This window comes from Ochlerotatus camptorhynchus, unplaced genomic scaffold (assembly GCF_037179485.1).
Source record: "Ochlerotatus camptorhynchus isolate MF236.1 unplaced genomic scaffold, CSIRO-AGI_Acam_v1.1 ptg000433l, whole genome shotgun sequence".
NCBI classification, from domain to species: domain Eukaryota; kingdom Metazoa; phylum Arthropoda; class Insecta; order Diptera; family Culicidae; genus Ochlerotatus; species Ochlerotatus camptorhynchus.
This window is the reverse complement of record NW_027040919.1, coordinates 989739-1009889: the sequence shown is the minus strand read 5'-3', so window position 1 is coordinate 1009889 and position 20151 is coordinate 989739. Positions and strand designations below refer to the sequence as shown.

Sequence of the window (20151 nt, the reverse complement as noted above, 5' to 3'; positions counted from 1 at the left end):
GTGAAATTTGTCGTTACGGGTGAAAATGATAGGGCAATCAACGAAACGGGTGGACGGAAAATGAGGATCAAAACAGAAGAGCGAGGGAATTGCTGCTTGCTGGGGCGTGAAGTTATAGCTTGAGTAGGAAACGATCGATTGTTTTTATCGAAATCAGATACTCTAAATCGCTCGATATGTGACCACTTTTTGTTTTTTGTCGAGGGTTATCTCTGTCCCTTCAATTCTCTAGTAGACTTTTCTTGTTCTATATCTTGATCCTTCCATATCTCGATGGTCCCTTCATTATTGAGATATGGTGAGTTGAGTGAATTAATTTTGCAAAAAATAAATCTTGGAATTCACTGTACAATTATGTTGCTATTTCTATCATACAAATTAACTTTACTTCCAAAATTTGGCAAAACGTTAAGTATTCCTCTTGATTTTGCTTAGGGTAGTGAAATTCTTCAAGAAATAATTAACCACTTTGTCAAGCAGTTTTTGCGTGACTACACAATGTGACTACAAAACTGGAGCGATTACACAAAACTGGACCAACTAATTTATATTTTTTTTATGAAACGCACAAATGTTGGCTACCTTTCACGTGGTTCTAGAAGAAAAAGTCTCCAAATAATGTTTTGTTTCAAAGTTCAAGTGGTAGTAAACGTCATTTTAACAGCTCGAATGAAGTGGTTAATTGCTCACAACTTTTGTGTGATTATTATAAATGGATCACTGTATGCTGTGAGTTTTGATCTCACCAAAACTGAAAACAAGCAGTGCTGATAAAATGAATCTCTTCCACACTCAAATAAGATGAAATAGAAGGCAAATTTTCCCCTACCTGCTAGTGGTGTTAGTAATCGTGTGCGAGCTACCAGTTACGCCATATCGACGATCAAATACATTGTTTACAAAAGCTGATACGTCCCTTTGAAAAGGTAATCGAGGAATCATAAATTCGGATTTTGACATGATAATATTCTCTTGACCAAGGCAACCGCAGAGTTTCGAAGTCAACAATTCAGTGTCAACATTTCAAAGGGGCGTAATTGCATTTGTAAACAATGGCTTTAGCCTTTGATTTCTCGTGAAAAATTAACACAAAATCAATTACGCCCCTTTGAAATGTTGGCACTGAATTGTTTTTGTTCGTTTAAAGATGCGTATTTATTATCGCCTGTGATGTTGTCAGAATTACCTTGGTGCGGATGATTTTGAGTATCAAATGCGAAATGACTATTTTTATTTTACACCATTTTAACATGTTGCTTTTCACGCTCAGATCGATGAAAGATTAGTGTCTTTTGCAGAATTGATGATAATATCAAAGTTTTAGGCTCTGGGATCGATAATATTTAAAAATCATAATTTATGCCAAATTGCACTTGATTTTTTGCTTTGGAGGATCTTTTTAACGATTTTGACAATTTTGGGTTCAAAACTCAAGCGGTTTTTTTTTTAATTGTTGAGAAGTTTTTTTAATAGAACAAAGTTGGATTACATATAAAGACTGTACTAAAAAAAAAGCAACAGACAAGAATGATCACCAAACATTCTATTTAAGTCGAATATTTAGACTCAACGTTACCCATCATATCCTGTTGAACACTTGCGCCATCTTTCTTACACACTTTCATCCACTTTCTTCAAATCCTTATCGTTTTTAAAGACCTTTCCTGTTTTCCGAAGCTTGCCCTTCATAATCGCCTAGAATTTTTCTATTGGGCGATGTTCTGGCAAGTTTGGCGGATTTGCCTCCTTCGGCACAAAAACAACATCGTTGGCTTCGTACCACTCCATCACCGGTTTCGCGTAATGGCACGATGCCAGATCCGGAGGAAGGACAGCAGGCGCTTCTGGAGGCATTCTTCTTGCTGAATTTGTTGCATCCACAGATCGCCTGCCACACTAAGTATTTCTTGGCAAATTTGTCGGCCTTCCCCTCCCGGAACTTTTTCGGAACATCAAAGTGGGATTTTCTTGGCGTCCGCTTTAATGTACGTCTCGTCGACCATTACGATGCATTTCGGCTGCACCAACCATTCGCGGTACAGCTTCCTTGTGTGGGATTTGGCCACCGTATTATATTTATCGGTTTGGTTAGGCGCCTTGCTTAAATACCTTGAAGACATGAAGTCCGGCCCGCTTAATTGTCTGCTGGACGAACCAGGCGGAATTGACCTTCTTTGCCAAGTCCCAAATTGAAAGCGACAGTGAGCATACATAAGGGCGTATACGCGATGATCGATTCTCTTAATCGATTTTCTCTTTGCATTGCTACAGCTAAGCGAAACAATGTTGTAGAATTTGTTCAATGTAGAGTTGTAACAGGTTGCATTGCCTATCAAAAGCAAAAGCAAACGCACCGACAAACGTTAAATCTAGCGATTTATTAACAAAAGAGACAATCGATGAAGAGAATCGATCATCGCGTATACGCCCTTATGAATACTCACTGTCGAAAGGTTCGGATTACGCTAAGTAATCCCTCACCATCCTTGCGTTCACGGGGTCGGTCGTCTTCGCTTTGCTTCCGCTGCCAGCTCGCCGCTGGGTCTTCTGGGTCTCCTTGAATGATTTTACCACACGGAACACGGTCGAATTATCCATTCCAAGCTGTTTCACGATCCACCTGTGCGACTGGTCTGGATTTTCTACGACCGCTCCCATAATTTGTTGTCAAAGCACTTCTTGGTTTGAAGCCATCTCGATAACCACTCGACAGGTTGTAACGAGAATTTGCACATGTAAACATTACACTCGAAACTAGTTCTAATCAAAATTTCATTATTTTTTACCCATGCAATAAAATACACAAAAGAAAGTGTTGATTTTTATTTTGGTCCTTTTTATTTGAAAACTGGAATCCTCTTGAATCGACTAACAGTCAAAGATTAACCGAGAGCGAGGGGTATCTACCATCGTTAATTACCGGATTACTTATAAGTTATTTAAAATTACTTTATTTCTTTGAAATTACTTTTATTACTCTCGATTACCGAAATTACTACGATTACTTGAATAATTTTAGGAATTACTTTGGAATTACTCAATTATTCAATGATTAACTATGTTTTCAACGATGGAATTGTTAGAGAAATACGACTACATTCAAGCTTTATCAATAAAAATGAGCTGCTTAGCAAAATACAAAACTGGAATCATGTTAAACTCATATTTTAAACTGAGTTAAAAAAAAATCAATTAAAAATCGGAATATGAAAGTTTTATTGTAAATACTTTATTTCAATACAGCGAAACTCATCTGTTGCTTTTGTTTTGATTTAGATTTGGACATTTACACGCACTGATTTCATGATGCCATAGAGATTAGTGACGTTTAACGTACGCACACTAGCGGATGTATCGCCACGTAAAGTTGTTTATTATTTTCCTCTGACTAACCTAAAAAATGTATGAAATTAGATCAGTGAAAAGTTCTTCTTTTTCTTAGGAATAAAAATCTCGTAGAGTAGGGGCTGCTACTGTACCTTTCGACCAATGACAGTAATTGGTGTCCCCTCGAGATCGTCATGTCGACGATGACAGGAGCACATACCGTGTAGAGGTAACAATAGCTGCAATTTCCAAACCTACGACTGGATGCCTTCCTTCAGATAACAACTTGAGTGCGGTACAATCGATAGAAATGTTTCAACCACATCGTCGGTACATGCACGAGTCGGTAATCATCTTTTGCCAGTGGTGGCGGGGGGAAATACCCCTCACCATCCCTCTCCAACGGGGGAGTTTGGTAAAGAGAGATGATCAAACCGATTTGTACCTACCTCGTTGTCTATTCTCTATATACAATTTTCTCACTGCTATACTCTAACGGAACTATCAAATCTATACTTTCATATCCTCATCTATCGTATGAAAATTACCACTTAAGTCTGTTATTCGAAATTAGCATCTTTCAACAATGTAAATCGTTGACTTTTGACGCAGAAGTAATACAAAACAAATAAAGACCAACAACCTAGGGGACGGCACCAAAATCCGCTCCTTGTTCTCGAAATTTCGACATTATTTGTTAGCTGATCTCAGTGCACATAATCGGCGCATCTGATGGTATTCGAAGTATTACTTACTTACTTATCCTGGTCCAACATCCCTCAGGATTGCACCTGCATCACAATGCCAATTCACTCGGTCCGTGGCTGATTGTCTCCAATTTCTGGACCGTTCCCAGGAAATAGTCATTAATTTCCACGAATTCTTCATCGTCTGTGAACCAATGTGCTCCCGTAAAAAAAAACGATACTGGTACAATGAAATGTATTGTAACCATACAATAGAATTTATTGTACTTAAAATAAATGGTATTGTCAGCAACGATAAAATAACCATAGAAGTTATAGTTACCACAATAGAATCTATGGTAAATGTGGAAATCTACAATAGAATAAGGGGGTTGTTATGTATCTTAACCGTACAGAAAATCACTTTTTCCCGAATAAACTTGAGTCATTTACCATTAATTTTATTGTTTTTCTATTGTTGTATTGTAGATCTATTGTAATAACAATATTTTAAATTTACTTGTTTGATATACATACAATAGGATCGATTGTTGGCAATAGATTGTGTTGTGATTTTATATTATTTTATGGTTATTGTATGGTTACTTTTTTCCGGGCTGTCCTCCGATGGAATGGGAATCGACTAACTATGCCGCCCCTGTAAACGAAGTCTCAGAGTGATGGTTCCGTGGTCGTATTACGCTCGATTCGCCATGAGCCTGCAGCTGGAAAAATTTGCTGCTGGGGGAACGTACCGTTTTTATGATGAAAAGCCAAAGTTGAAATCGATCAGAGCTATCGAAAACGAAAATCTAGGCAGAAATGAAAGCTGCAGTAAACATAAACAACAACGGTGAAACGTCATTGAGTGTATGCGTTAAAGTTACACTGTTATTTTTTTTTCTTCTTTGAAGCTGTCGGCTTGACAGTTAATATCATTAATATTTATACTAAAAATTATAATAACTACCAATTTGAGCAATTTTTACTCCAAATATTACTGCAGATCAATTGTACTTCCCCTAGCCAACAACTGAAATGGCCTGAACTCCATTTTGTAAACAAACCTTGTAAGGCCATTTTCTCGCGAACCGAAGTAAGTCGAAATGGATAAAATAAACAGAAACTGATATCGAAGAATCTGGATTTGAATCTGAATCTTTATTGAACCGTCTTAATAAGCACGATCTCATATTCACAGCACATGAGTGGGTGCTAGTTGAAGACTTACGAGGTGAGTTTTTTTAAGTTGTGGTTCTGAAACTATAATTGTAAACTATTGTTGCTATATCTCGAGCAACTCAGATTCCGAAGATCAGATGTTTGTTTACTGATACACTAGACATTCGATAGCTGAGGAAATAATGTTTGATTTTCACGTAGCGAACGGAATTCACGAATTTAAATGCATTTAAAAAGCATCAGTGTTCATTCAGTTAATCATGACATTTTGAAATTGCATCATTTTGGCAGAAAATTTACTTAAACTGAAAAATTGTCTCAGTTAGCGGACAATTTAAAAACGTGTCAGTTAAAAGTCGACCACGTAGCAAACGTCTATTGTGAAAAGCTTCATTTTAGTTCCAATGTGATTTTACTCTAGTCTGTTTCTGAGACATGGTGACATGGTGGTGGTGAAAATATTGTAGTAAAATTCCGTTTTGGTTTACAGATTATAGTAACCCTGTTGTCTGCTGAAAAGAATGCAACAGTTAACATTGCCATGCTCTTGCGATCTGAGATTGAAGCTTGTATTAGTGAAAAAAGAGGACTTGCTTGCCATCACACACATGAAGCTGGGGATGAAGGAGCAACTGAATCGAAGGTTTCCTGTTAAGGGCCTAATTTTGATTTCAGATTTTCTTGACCCTTGATTTATGAACCTGAAATGCATTAAAAGCAACAATCAATACGAAACTACACACTCATTTTTTATTGCTGGAAACCAGCAAAATTTTGCTGGATTTTGCCGAGCTGGAAAGCCAGCAATCCATTCAGCAAAATAAATTTTGTTGGTTTTCCAGCAAATCTTTTTTGACAGAAGGTTGCTGGAAAACCAGCAATTTTTTTCTGAAAATTATGATGGAAATATTGCTGATCGTTCGTTTTTCTCACTTTATTAAACAAAATAATGCAAAACGAATGAGAACTCATTAAAAAACTATTTTATTCAGTTCACATCTACCCTTAAGCACTAAACGCCCTAATAAAAAAAACCATACACGAACGATAACCCAAATCATTGAACTATTCCACAAATAGTTTGGATGATACCCAGAACACGTCGTTAAGCAAATTAACCATACAATTTTTATTAGGGCGTTCAAATATATCCAAGATCATCTCTACTAGCACCGGATGATAATTTTTCCGAAAGAATCTTTTCCACCGGAATAACCTAAAATTAAACACAACCTGCTAAGAAATAATACTTCCTTCAATGTATTCCCGTCTTACCGTTATTGTTATGAACAATAGTGAACTTCTTCAATCAGAAACCAGGAATTCCTAATACAATACATTTTTGGAGAATTTTGCGGTCGTCAAACTAATGAGAAAAATCACAAGTCTTTTTGACAGTTTATGATTTGCTGGTTTCCAGCAAAAAACTGATTTACTGGGTTTTCAGTAATTAAAAAGTTGTTTGCTGTTGTTTCAGCAAAAATCGTATTGCTGGATCATTTTCAGCAAACCATTTTGCTGGAAGATGAAAACAAAATTTGGTGTTATAACGATTTTAAATTGGCTCACCACTTTAGTAGCCTATTGGTCCCAAGCAAACGATTAACGTACCCTATTCTAGTTGAAATTCTATTACTACACTATGTTTGTTTTTATTCGCTATGAAAGTTTGACAGATAACATCAGGGGTGTGCGGATTCATGCAGAACATGCAGGGGTGAGTGAAATAGCTTGGGACTGCTTGGGACCGTTGTTCTGGTACTGAGTGAGCCAAAAATAATAATGATTATCTTCGGGACCCAGTGGTCTTAGAGTTACCTCTATGTTAAAAGTGCTTTGGATGAACGCTCGATTACCAATTTCTTGTATGTACTATATGATATGAACACAGATAAACAGACATAACACTCGCAAGTTGTTCATCGAACAAGCATTTAACGGTAAATTTAAAAGTATCGTAGTTGGTAGTATCGCCACCTGTGGCGCGCATAGTCAATTCCCTTGCGTTTGACGTTTACACACTACCGCCATCTGTTCTGCGTACTACCCACCATAGTGTACTCAACAGATGGTAGTAATGTTTTAGCGACGATGTTTTACAGTGAGAAATATTCAGTGTGTTATGTCTGTTTGTCTGTGATATGAATTTCTTGTACGTACTGTCAAGGACAGTCAAATCAAGTCAAGGACATTAAAAAAACGGATATTCAAATGGGTTTCTAATTGGTAGCTACATCTGATGAATTCGATGAACTTCCTTCTAACTCATCTTCCTCGTTGCTTAGTCTTGCTATGAATCACTCAAACGTTGAAGATAGGGCGACCTCTCGAGCAAGAGTGCACCGCATATTTGGCTACGTCATACCCAGACAACGTTGTAGATGGAGATATTCTCTGCTTTTAGAAAATTAAAAATTGGAAAGCTTGGCAGCTTTGGTTCGCAAGGTATTGTGTGTACCCACCAAGTGAACGAGTTTTTAACATAGCTGGGCCGACCGTATCTGCACGTCGGTCAAGCATCCACCCTAACAATGTGGATAAACAAAATCTTAATTCATGACAATTACAACATTTGCAAAAATATATTTTTGCAATAAGCACTGGATTACTGACGAGGATCGGATTGACTTAAGGGACTTTTATTAACAACACGCTGAAATTTGACCTTTTTTTTCAATCATTCACAGGTCCAATTTGTTCGGGATTCTACGTATATCCGAAAGATATCATCTTCAAATACATAAACAAAAAGTTATATGACTACAATGCGCGTACATTCAAATATGTATCAAAGTAACAAAAGCACATCTTTTATCGCTATCAACATATTAATAACGTGTAATGCTCAATAAATGAAAAAAAAAATCGTAGAGCCCAATAAATTGTTACGTAATGCAACAGATTTCTTTTCAAAACTATCGACCTCTACATAACGTACTTTTCTTATACTTAATAAAAGGGTTGTAACACTTTGCCATCGAGTTTGCCATACGAATCCAGCCACGGCAATTTTAATAAGCACTTGACATACATTTCTAAACAAATGCAATTCTGCATGCACGGCCAATGAGAACGACTCAAAATTTAGTAAGAGCTACTCATATTTGAGTTCAGGTTACTCAAATTCGCGAAAATGTAGGTCACCCATAGAATGAGTCAATTTTCCGACGCTTTTACGAGGAAAACTTCTCGAATATGAGGAAAACTGAATCTAGTTTTAGTCGGTCCACTAGTGCACTTCTAACCTGTGTACAATTTTCTTAAATTTTCTCCATATTCAAGAAGTTTTCCCCGGGAAAATGTCGCAAAATTTATTCACACTATGAGTGTGAACGTTTTAGCGATTTTGAGTAATCTGAACTCTAATGTTGGTAGCATTATTTGTACATGTGCGATTGGTTTGAAAAGTATTTTTCTCGAAATCATTAAAAATAAACTCACGCCGACCCACGCCACCACGCCGCCGCCGCCGAAAGCAAACGGCGTGACGCCGCCACACCGCCGCCGCCGGCAGAAAATTGCATATCACGCCTCCGCCGAAAATATTTTGATCGCCGCACAGGTCTAATTTTAAATCGCTTCATTTGCTTTGTAAGGCGATTTCAAGGTGATTCCTTGTAAAGTCCACAAATGGCCGCCACGTAGGCTATACCTGCACTTCCACTTCGAATTTTAAATTACACAAATCTCGGAAATCGGTGCCCAATTTCACCTTAAATTGCTACTTCATGTATGCTGCAGTACAGCAAACGTGGAGTAACAATTTGAATGTTGCACGTGTCGTAGAAGCTGATATTTGTGCACTTAAAGATTCAAAGTGGTTCCCAGAATAAGGATGTCACATCGATTCACCTTAAAGCAAAATTTTACCAATTTTGCAGTTAAAATTTCTCTGAAAATGGCAGTTCCTGGCAGCCGAAATTATCGTTGTTTGGGTGGTGGGACAAAGTTTGTTTTGAGATTTCGACGCCTGTACAACATATAACTCATTGTTTTGCCACGTATTTTGTTATTTGAAAGGCCAGACTTTTCCCCAAAAAATATATATTTATTTTTTTTTCCAAGAAAAAGGGAAAAGGGTTTTTTGGTATGATCAATTATAACATTTAAACATCTTTGGAGAAGAACAACGAGAAAACAAATAAAAAGTGAAGGGGTAATTTTAATGTATTAAAAAACTCGACAAAATTGCGAATTTGCATTTAATGTGGAAAAACTCCTTTTTTGAGTGGATTACGTTGTTCGCCAAGTTCGGACAATATCTGGTCAAAATATGTGGTTTCGTTATGTTCTACACACCATCACGGGGTATTTAAATATTTGTAGTGTCAAACCCTCTCAGAGAATTCGTTCGTTCGTTCGCAAGTCGAATTAGCTCCGCGTTGTGTAGTGACGCTCTCGCTGACCCAGCCATGGGTAAGAAATCGCGCGGTAACGCGAGTGCCGGTTTACCGGGAAAACAGACTCTCCCAGGAGACGGCGCGACCACCGAGCCAGCCCAGAAGAAGCAGAAGAAAACCCCATTGCCCATCCCGACAGGCGTTGCGGACCCGCAGCCGGGGCCTCCCGGAACTAAACGACCCAGACCTGAAGACAGCAGCGCCACCGTATCAGCAGCAAAAAAGCTGCTGAGCAACAATCCGTTCTCCGCCCTGCAGAACGGAGCGCAGCCGCAGTCGGACCCTGAGACGGTGCCGAAAAAAGTTAAGTTGCCACCCTTCTATGTGAAGGGCTTCCCTCCCGGGCTATGGGAGCAGCTGGATTTCTACATTAAGCAGGGCCTTCGCTGCACCATTCAACGGTGCACGGAAGGCTACAAACTGATGGTCCCGGCCGAAAAACACTTCAACGCAGTTCAGGCCTTCTTGGACAGAATGAAGCTGGAGTACTTCTCCCACGACATCGAGGCCACCAAGCCGCTGAAAGTGGTGCTGCGCGGGCTCCACGACATGGACACCACCACCTTAATGGACGAGATTAAGGCGAACGGCCTCAAGCCGGTCGAAGTCCACAAGATGACCCGCAGCAAGGCCATCAAGTATCGTGACCAGCTCTACCTGGTCCATCTGGAGAAGAACTCCACAACCGTGAAGGATCTCCAGACGACACGCACACTGTTCCACATCGTAGTGAAGTGGGAGCGGTATAAACCCACCCACCGTGGCGTCACTCAGTGCTCGAACTGCCTATTGTTCGGGCACGGCACCAGGAATTGCCGCATGGCCAGCCGCTGCATCAAATGCGGCAAAAACCACAAGATCGACAACTGCGACAGCATCGAGGAAGCCACTCCCACATGCGCCAACTGCGGTGCCACCCACAAGGCCACGAGTAAGGCCTGTCCGAAGCGGGCCGAATACGCCGAGATCCGGAAGAAGGCCTCGTCCAACAGCCAGCCCGGTCGCAAGAAGGTTCCTGAAAACAACGCGCAGAACTTTCCTCCGTTATCACCGGTCCAATCACGGCCAATTCCAGTGTTGCCGCCGCTCCCGCTCAACCAACAGTTGGCTGCCGCTGCAGCACCCGGTCAAGCCTCCGGGCCATCGACGGATCCCCCTGCTCCGGGATTGGCCGGTACAACCGGTGAAGCTACAGACGATTCTCCGCTGTCAACGGATGAGATCGTCACACTGTTGGCCCAGGCCATCATCATCAAGCGCACCTGCGCAACAAGAACACAACAGCTCCAAGCTATCATCTCCTTCGTCGCTAATTATGGACCGTGAACCCATAAAGATCGCCAACTGGAACGCTCGCTCCGTAGGGGCGAAAAACATTGAGCTTGCAGACTTCCTCCGCAAGCACGACATCGACGTGGGCCTTCTCACCGAGACCCACCTCAAGACCGGTGACAGCTTCTGGCTGCCCGACCACAGCATTGTCCGGCTTGATCGCACCAGCTCCAGGGGGGGCGGTGTCGCGGTCATCATCAAGAAAGGCATCAAGTACTGCACCCTACCCCACTACCGCACTTCCATCATCGAGGCCGTCGGCGTTGAGGTGGAAACATCGACCGGAAACGTCCGGTTCATCGTTGTCTACTGCCCCCGGCAATGTACCGTTAGCAATGGTACAGCACAGCAGTTCAAGAACGACCTTGCCATCATAACCCACACCAATGCCCGCTTTGTAATCGGAGGGGACCTGAACGCCCGGCACGAGGCCTGGCGGAACTACCAGCAGAACCAGAACGGCCGCCTGCTATTTGACCATTCCCAGCATGGTCTCTATTTCGTCTGGTTTCCGGACGAACCAACCTTCACATCACCGACGGGCAACCCATCGACGCTGGACCTGTTCTTGGCAAACACCAGATTAGCCAAGCCGGTTGCCGTCAACGACCTGAGTTCGGACCACCAACCGGTGCTGACCGAGCTGGGCTACAACGTGGCCCCTGCACCGTGCCAGCGGAAGGACTACCATCGAGTCAACTGGGTCCAGTTTCGACGCGTGGTCGACCGCCACATTGACGACAACCCACCGCTCGACACAGTGGATGACATCGACCGGGCCCTGGAGGGTCTCCATCAAGCCATATCCGTGGCTGACGAAGAGTGCGTTCGACGAGTTCCTGTGAGGGGTAAGTTTCAAGCAATTGATTCCCACACCAAACTCTTGATTCGGCTCAGAAATGTTCGTAGACGCCAGTTTCAGCGGACTGGGGATCTGCAGCGTAAATACGAAATGGTCGATCTGAATCGGCAGATCGCTTCCAGAATGGTCTCAATCCGGAACGAGAGTTTCGGGCGGCTCGTTCAGAACCTGGACGACCGTTCCAGACCATTCTGGAAGGTTGCCAAGGTGCTGAAGTCTCACCCCAAGCCCATTCCACCACTTAGAGTCAATGACGAACGGCTTATCACCAACGAAGAGAAGGCCAATGCAATTGGGGAGCACATTGCCCAGTCGCATTTGCTTGGCTCTACAATCCCAAGTCCACTCGAGAACCAGGTTGTGCAGTGCGTCCAGACGTTAGATGCCTCCCCTTGTGCCGTCCCTCCAGAAGAACGGATTACAGAGGAACAAATTTGCTCAGCGCTGAAACACAGTACGAACATGAAGGCTCCCGGGTTTGACGGAATATTCAACCTAGAGTTGAAAAATCTCAGCGCGAGGGTGCACTCGCTGCTGGCTGCCATCCTCAACAGATGCTTGGAGCTGCACTACTTTCCAAGCATCTGGAAGGTGGCAAAAATCATCCCGATCCGCAAACCTGGGAAAGACCCTTCACTACCGTCAAGCTACAGACCGATTAGCCTGCTCTCAGCGCTGAGCAAGCTGTTCGAAAAATTGATCCTCAGTCGACTAAACAAGTTTGTGGAGGAACATGACATTCTTCTTCCGGAACAGTTCGGGTTCCGTAAGGGGCATTCCACCAATCATCAGCTAGTGCGGGTGATGAATAACATCCGGAGTAACAAAGCTGTATCCAAGTCCACAGCCATGGCCTTGTTAGACGTCGAAAAGGCGTTTGACAATGTCTGGCACGACGGACTTATATACAAGCTTTGTAACTCCAACTTTCCACCATACCTTGTGAAAATCACCCGTAACTATCTCCAGCAAAGGTCGTTCAGGGTGTCGTTGAATAGTTCCCTTTCGGGACAATTTCCGATCCCAGCAGGTGTTCCGCAAGGGAGTCTGCTGGGACCACTGCTTTACAGCATCTACACGTCGGACATCCCTCCTCTAGGAGACGGTTGCGTGTTCTTTCTGTTTGCAGATGACACCGCGATAGCCGTCAAGGGTAGGATGCCTCGTGAAATTACGAACAAGCTCCAACGATGCCTTGACACCTTTACTGATTATGCCACCACGTGGAAAATCAAAATCAACGCCTCGAAAACCCAAGCGATCATGTTCCTTCACAGACAATCATTAAAACTTAAACCGTCTCCCTCCTGTACCGTAATAATGGATGGTACAAGGGTCGAGTGGTCCACTGATGTTACTTATCTCGGGATGTTGTTCGATGAGAAGCTCCTGTTCCGCTCGCACATAGAGAAAACCCTAGTTAAGTGCTCCGCCTTGGTTAGGTGTTTGTATCCGCTCATTTGCCGCAGATCCCGCCTCTCAAGGCAAAACAAACTGGCTGTTTACAAACAGATCATAGCCCCCGCGATCTTCTATGCCGCCCCGGTGTGGGAATCGTGCGCTCAGACCCACAGGAACAAAATCCAGGTTGCACAGAATAGAGTGTTGAGGATGATCCTAGATCGTCCATTCGACACAAGAATAGCAGACCTCCATCAAGAGGCAGAAATTCCCAAAGTAGATTCCAAAATTGATGATATGACAACTAAATTTATTCAAAAATGCAATCTTTCTGAACATGCTTTAATAAGCAATTTGTACATAGTAGGTTAAGTGTATATAGTAGAGTAGGTTAGTTTTAAGCTGTAAATAGTAGTATTAAGTAGTTTCTCTTCAAATTCTAAAAACAAAACAAACCAATCCCACCAAGGTGGTCGACCGTGTACTAAGTCTAGGACTAATTCTGTAAAACAAATTTTGAATTTTGCCCATACCTAAAGATGAAGAAAGCAATTAAATCACTTAGTAAAAATTTATATGGTAATCGTCCAAGTTAAACTAAAATAAAGATCATTTAAACTAACTAAACTAAAACCCTCTCAGAGAAGAACTTTTGTCCGGTGATTGGTGAGGCAAAAGATCGCTTTTAAAACTCTTCTTCTTCTTCTTCTGATTCGCGTCGGACTCGTCGTAATTCCCTGATGAGGAGATAAACGCTATGCTGGCATTTTCTTTGGACTCATCGTCAGACCTATAGAGGGTGGCGTCCTCAAGAGCGCCAACAACAACATCACGGTGAAGCATACTTGGCATGCACAGTTGTACACACCAACTGCTCATTTGTAAATAGCTTTTCACTCAGTTGTTGAACTTTGTTTTTTTTTTTCTTTTAATTAATTTTTAGATAAGGATCATAGTTTACTATAGGTATGCAAAGAGTAGGTAAATCTTAACATTTGAGTCAACACTAATGAATTTTTACACTTAAAGTCCGAGATGTGCAGCGAGCATTTTTCATTTCATTTTTACAATGCAAAAACAAATACAGTTTATTACTAGAATTAAACTCTACTTGTTTACATATCTATAACAAGCTTAAACTCTATTCTATCTACAGCTTCAAAAAGAACTATGTTTCGTCAACTGTGTGCAAAGCCATTAGCAAATGAGCAGTTCGTGACCAAAACTTTGTATGCCAAGCATGCGGTAAAGTCAGGCATCATAAACTATCCAGAAGTTTCATACTAATTTTACCTATATTTTAACTTATATTCCCGGTGGTGTAATGGTAAGCGTGATTACCTCTCACCCCAGCAGGCCTGGGTTCAATCCCAGTCGGCGCCGCCGGGATGTTCTGAGGCATAACATCTCTGATCACGCCTTCCTTCGGATGGGAAGTAAAGCCGTTGGTCCCCGGCTCATGAGTTGATGGGTCGATAGGTAGGGTCCAGGTGTGGGAGCTGCCTTCCTGGCACGTCGGTAGCATTGGTGCTCAGCACGGCAAACAAGATCGACGGAAAAACATACCAAAGGGAAAAAAAACTTATATTCGAATTAACCATCTTAAATTCCTGCTATCTATGAATCGACACAAACTCTTCCCTTATGGCAGCTAATTCACTAATGTGGAGATGGGGTCTTGCCGATACGTTACCCTATCGGTGATGTCACTGTGGCTCGCCCTGTTTCACATACGTGGATTACACAGAACTTATTTAACCTGCTAGTAAAGATGCTGAGATGCCACCTCCTGCACAGCAAAAAATTAATTTTAATATTACATACAAGAGGATGCACTTCAATCATGTCAAAAATCTCATGTAATTTTTATGGCCACACAAATAAACAAATGCAGTAAAAGCAACGTAATGTCAGCACATGCACTGTATTAATGATAATTTTGCCCTTTTGGGCAAGTAATATTACACCATATTTTCGACACGATTGAAGTGCATCCACTTTTATGTGACATTATTTATTTATTAATTAATTTTTTGCTGTGTGTCTACATGTATAGCATGTACGGTGCCTAAAAGCATCGGAGGCCTGGCCCTTGACCCCCTTCTATGCTACACAATCTAAATCACAATGAATTGCCAATTAAATTCAGTACCAATTTAAAATCGCCTAATATTAGATCACACGGCAAAAACAATCCCGATAACAATAGACCAACTCTATTCCCTTAATTACAGTACCCCCAGCGGCAACGCCCGAAACCCCGGAGGACATCGAGGATAAGAACCTATCCTGGTTGTTCAACTTTAAGTTAGAAGACTTGCCACATCTGTCGCCGGAAGCCAAGCGAAAACAAGCCCCGAAAAATGTTGGTCCGACTGGTGGTGGCACAGTAGGCTGCTCCGTACATGCCGCGATAAGCCAACTGGAATCTGAACCAGGGCTAGATCAAACGACGGCCATCGAGGAAGACGATATGAATGTAGCGGAGAATGTTACGATCGAAAATAGCACCGCTGCCGCTGCTGCTAAAGTGTAAGTAGCGTGATGTTGAGGTGATCTTTGAGAAATTGAGTTACTAAGGTCAATTTGTTGTCGTTCTCGTTTGTACTTTCAGGACAAAGAAACCGCCGTTCACCTATACCGAGCTTATCGAATATGCCTTGGAGGACAAGGGGGAGCTCACAGTTTCCGGAATCTACCAGTGGATCTCGTAAGTAGATTTTTATCCATTTAGGTCAATTCCGTTAGTTCACCACATGAATGCAATAGCAATGCGGATTACTCAAGGCCTCCATCGGCCAAAGACTTTCGACATTGGACGCCTTGTTAGGGAGGCACATGTTGCTATTTGTTTACACGTTTCAAGTGTTATCCTTTTTTCCACATCGAATATGAAAAAAAAACCTTCTCATCATCGCAACTCAGCAACAACAAAAGGCCAATCAACAACCGAGCGTCGCGATTCTGGGCGATGCTTTAAATAGGAAGCCACTGCAAATATTTACAAACAATAAACAAAGTGCTGCTCAGCCGCCGTTCCGGGAGACCAGAATCAGCTGATATTCGGTGCTCCACACCCGTTCTGTTCTGCTGATTATAATTGAAGGAGCTGGTAATCTGTTTGGCGTTTGTAAACAAAAATCCTGTCATGGTGTGGTATGGCGTGCGAAAAAAATACGCGTAACTTGCGGTATAGGAATGCCCTGTCTGCCTCTCGACCCTCGTCGTTTCGAATTACAACCTGAGGGTACTTGGGAAATCCCCGGTGGTAGGAAGCGAACCAGATTGCATATCTAATTGTTGGTAATGCTTTTTTTTATATATTCCGGTTGTTGTTGTGCCATAATATGTTGTAGTTGTTGTTAGCGACAGTGAACTTCTGTGAACAACAAAGTCGGAAAAGGGACCTACGGGCAGACGAAGAGTTAAATATATGTTTTCCGGATTTGGAGCCACGCCGTGTTTTGCTCCTAGGAGACGGCCTTGGCCAAAGTCAAGGAAAAATCGGTATCCTCGCCGTCGGGCATATCTGGGTAAATGGGTAAATGAACCGGTTGGAAGGTTGATTGATTGTGGTTCGATTGGCGTGAAATGTAAACAAATTTCTGCACGCAAGCTGGCTTTCGCTTGATTTGGATTGTTGGAGGCATGCTAATTAGTTGTATGTTTATTCGATTTTGAAAGAATTTCATCAGATAAAAACATCTGCATCACTTTAATGAACCTAATTTATGCCGCCATTTTATGAATATCGACAGTTTCACCTCCCCTTTATCGTGTCACAAAAGTTGTATTGATCCCCGTTAGACATTATCACCGCTCTATCATTTTTACGACCGCAACCTTCAATAAAAACGGCATACCATTTAGCCTCGTTTCGTGTCACATTTTCTGCCCTCTACGCTCCGTTGTCATTGGCCATATCCACCTAGAGCATGAACGGGGACAAAGAGACGAAGTTACATCCCCCTAAACCGCACGCTTATCATTTTCATACGTCCCCATTTTCACGTCGCCTCGTACTATAGGTAGGTCCACTGCGAACGATTTGTGCGCATGTCCACATCTCCCTCCTCCTGGCGGCACCCAGAGAAAGATCGGGAATCGGGGCCGATTCGCCATCTTTGCTGTCCACCATTGCTCGATTCGGCTGTGGATGATGGGTGGTAGCTTGGGATGGGTTGATTCGACCGAGTCCAATAGCTTGTGGAAAATTTTCCAAGGATGGAATGGAATGGGAAACAGTATGCAGTTTTATGAGGTTGATTCGTATTTTTGAAGCGAACTTAGACTTGGCGTCTTTTGAGGGTGACTTTCGGAATAAAATTTGTGATTTATTGTCCCTGGTTGATTTACGCGCGTGGTTGTGAAAATCAAACGATAGTTTTGAAATGACCAGCGATGTACGTTCAGCACATTGTTTAGTCTACAGATATATTTTGGAATTCTAATCTACGGTCAAGTGTACTCAACTCGATATTGATGGAACTTTAAAATTAGAGAGGAAATCGAGTAATGATTTTTAGATAAATGGTAAAAGTCGCCTGTATTTTCATCGTGTAAGAGAAAGTATGTATTGGATTAAAAATCAAACAATCCTATCAATCAATTCAAAATTTTACGGTTAGAAATAACTAATTTTACTCATGATGAGATTCATCTTTGACATTAAGGATGAGACGTATACAAACATGTCATGTAAAGTTAAGTGCTCCGAGAATGAAAAGTTCGTTACTAGCGTCAGCGTTAGCGTTAGCGTTGTTACGGTATAGTTCGTAGATTGGATACTAGTGACACTCACGTCTCTTTGAAAACAAGAATACACAGCATGGCTGTCGCTATTCCCGGCCACGCCCATCTTTAACGAAACTAGGGATAGGGAAGGAAATGTTGTTGAAGTACTTACTTAACGAGAAGCCACCGACTTAGCTACACCCTCATAATTGCTACGGAGTTGGTTGGTTGGTTGGTTGTCTTTATTAAGGAGATTTTCAGCCAGACGCTGGTTCATCTCCGGCAATGCTACGGAGTTGGATAATTGGGTAAGGTAAGGGTTCGCCTCAAGCTGGTGATACGACCAAAAGCATAAGTTGTTTATGTGTTGCTCATTTAACACTCCGAACACGATGCCTCCGGTATAATGTGTAACGGAAAATCGACAATGTTTGAAAAATCACTGCTCAGCGATAGATTTCAAACCTACTAATACCATAGAGGTAACTCTAAGACTAGAAGGTCCCGAAATGACGTGCTCAACTTTTTGGCTCAGCTCTGGTACTCTCTTAGGTCCGAGAATCGATTCACCCCTCGAAAATCCACTAACCCCTCATTTTATCTGTCAAACTTTCATAGCGAATCAACACAAACATTGTGTAGTAGTAGAATTTCGACTAGCATGGGGTACGATGATCGTTTGCTTGGGACCAATAGGCTAGTCAAGTAGTGAGCCAATTTAAAATCGTTAGTTTCGTATTGATTGTTGCTAATACCGAATAAATTTTTAAAATTTGTAGTTTCAAGTGAAGTGATTTGAAATTCTTGAACAAATGGCTGAGCAATGATATTTAAAACATAGCAAGTTTGGCGTTACACATTTTACACCGAAGACATCGTGTTTGGAGTGTTAATATCCCGACAGCCGACCTACGAAAGAATATATTCATTTATTTAGTGTTTGTGCATTTTAAGGCGAGGGGAGGGACAGTGAAAAATTTAGAGCCATCTAGAGGTACTCTCTTGCTGTCTGAGCGAATCTTGCTCTCATTGCGAGTGGATTTTTGTAACTGGTCTTATTTAATTCTTGACAACAATTTTAGACTAACATTTGAAAAGGGGTGAATTCCAAAATCACCATATCGAGAAAATCACTTCCGAATACCTAAATTCCTAAATTACCTAATCGTATTTCACTACTTTCCATTTTCTGGATGATTTTATAAGCTTGACATACTATATAGTTAAAAGTGTAATCTATTATAATGCATCAGAATACTAAAATCCGAATCAAACATCGGGATACAGAATAACGTTTCCTCATCATCGGAGTCACACTCAGGTTGCAGCTCCAAGCAAGCCGGAAAGCGGACAGTATGTTTTTATTATAAAACAAACCAAAAAATGGATTGTAAATAATCTCTGCGTTTTTAATCATTTTAATTCCTATCTTGCGTAACATTTTAAAAGGGCATACAACCGAAATATGAACAAACTAGAAATAAGAAAATTTAGGTTGATTTGTTAGCATTTCTATAGTTCAGTACACAACATCCAAATAATACATGGTTGGCCGTTTTAGCGTGCGGGCCAATAAATGATTCGAAAAATTGAAAATCGAGTTATTTATAATGACTTTACCCGGTTATGTGGAACATTCCTACACGATTGGTAGCTACCAAGCGGAGCTATAGAATGGTATCAAAACCGGATATGTTTTCATTTTGATTGTAGGCTCTTTTCAAATGTTACGCGAGATATGCCTTGTTCTTTATTTTTTCCGATGCAAAAAGAGCAAATCAGAGTTACTCTGAGTAACTCCCAGCTAAAGATAGACTCGCATTAAAGCCGTCCTCCCCCTTGTTTTAAGGTTCATGGTTTATCGAGAGCTAAGGAATAGGATTAGCTTTATGCTCTCGAAACCAGGCGATGCCAATTTGTTTTGTTGTGGAAAAGCTTGGAAAAAACCCATGATTTTCTGCTCAGTAAGCAAAAACGATCCCTCGGGGCCATCGAGCATCTCAAACCCACAACGCTCCACGACAAAATACGATTAAGTTTTCGCTTGGTATGTAATGAACGACAGAGATATGCGATAATTCATATCCAGAACAACATGTGAAAAGGGCATACAAGCTTTTTGTAAACAAACCCTTGTAGGCCCTTTTCTCACCAACCGAGGGTCGCCCACCCAAACCAGTAATATCATCGGGAAGGGGAAAGTGTCCCCTACACGGTGATGTTAAAG

General features: G+C 41.6%; 1 protein-coding gene across 1 annotated transcript in view; it reads left to right on the top strand.

Moving 5' to 3' along the window:
* LOC135711528 (forkhead box protein P1-B-like) overlaps positions 1 to 20151 on the top strand; it is a 45313-nt gene that overhangs the window by 1238 nt on the left and 23924 nt on the right. The window contains exons 2-3 of the mRNA XM_065234397.1: positions 15425 to 15722; positions 15805 to 15900. Of these exons, the coding sequence (XP_065090469.1) occupies positions 15425 to 15722; positions 15805 to 15900 (394 nt within the window). The remainder of the gene's footprint in view (positions 1 to 15424; positions 15723 to 15804; positions 15901 to 20151) is intronic.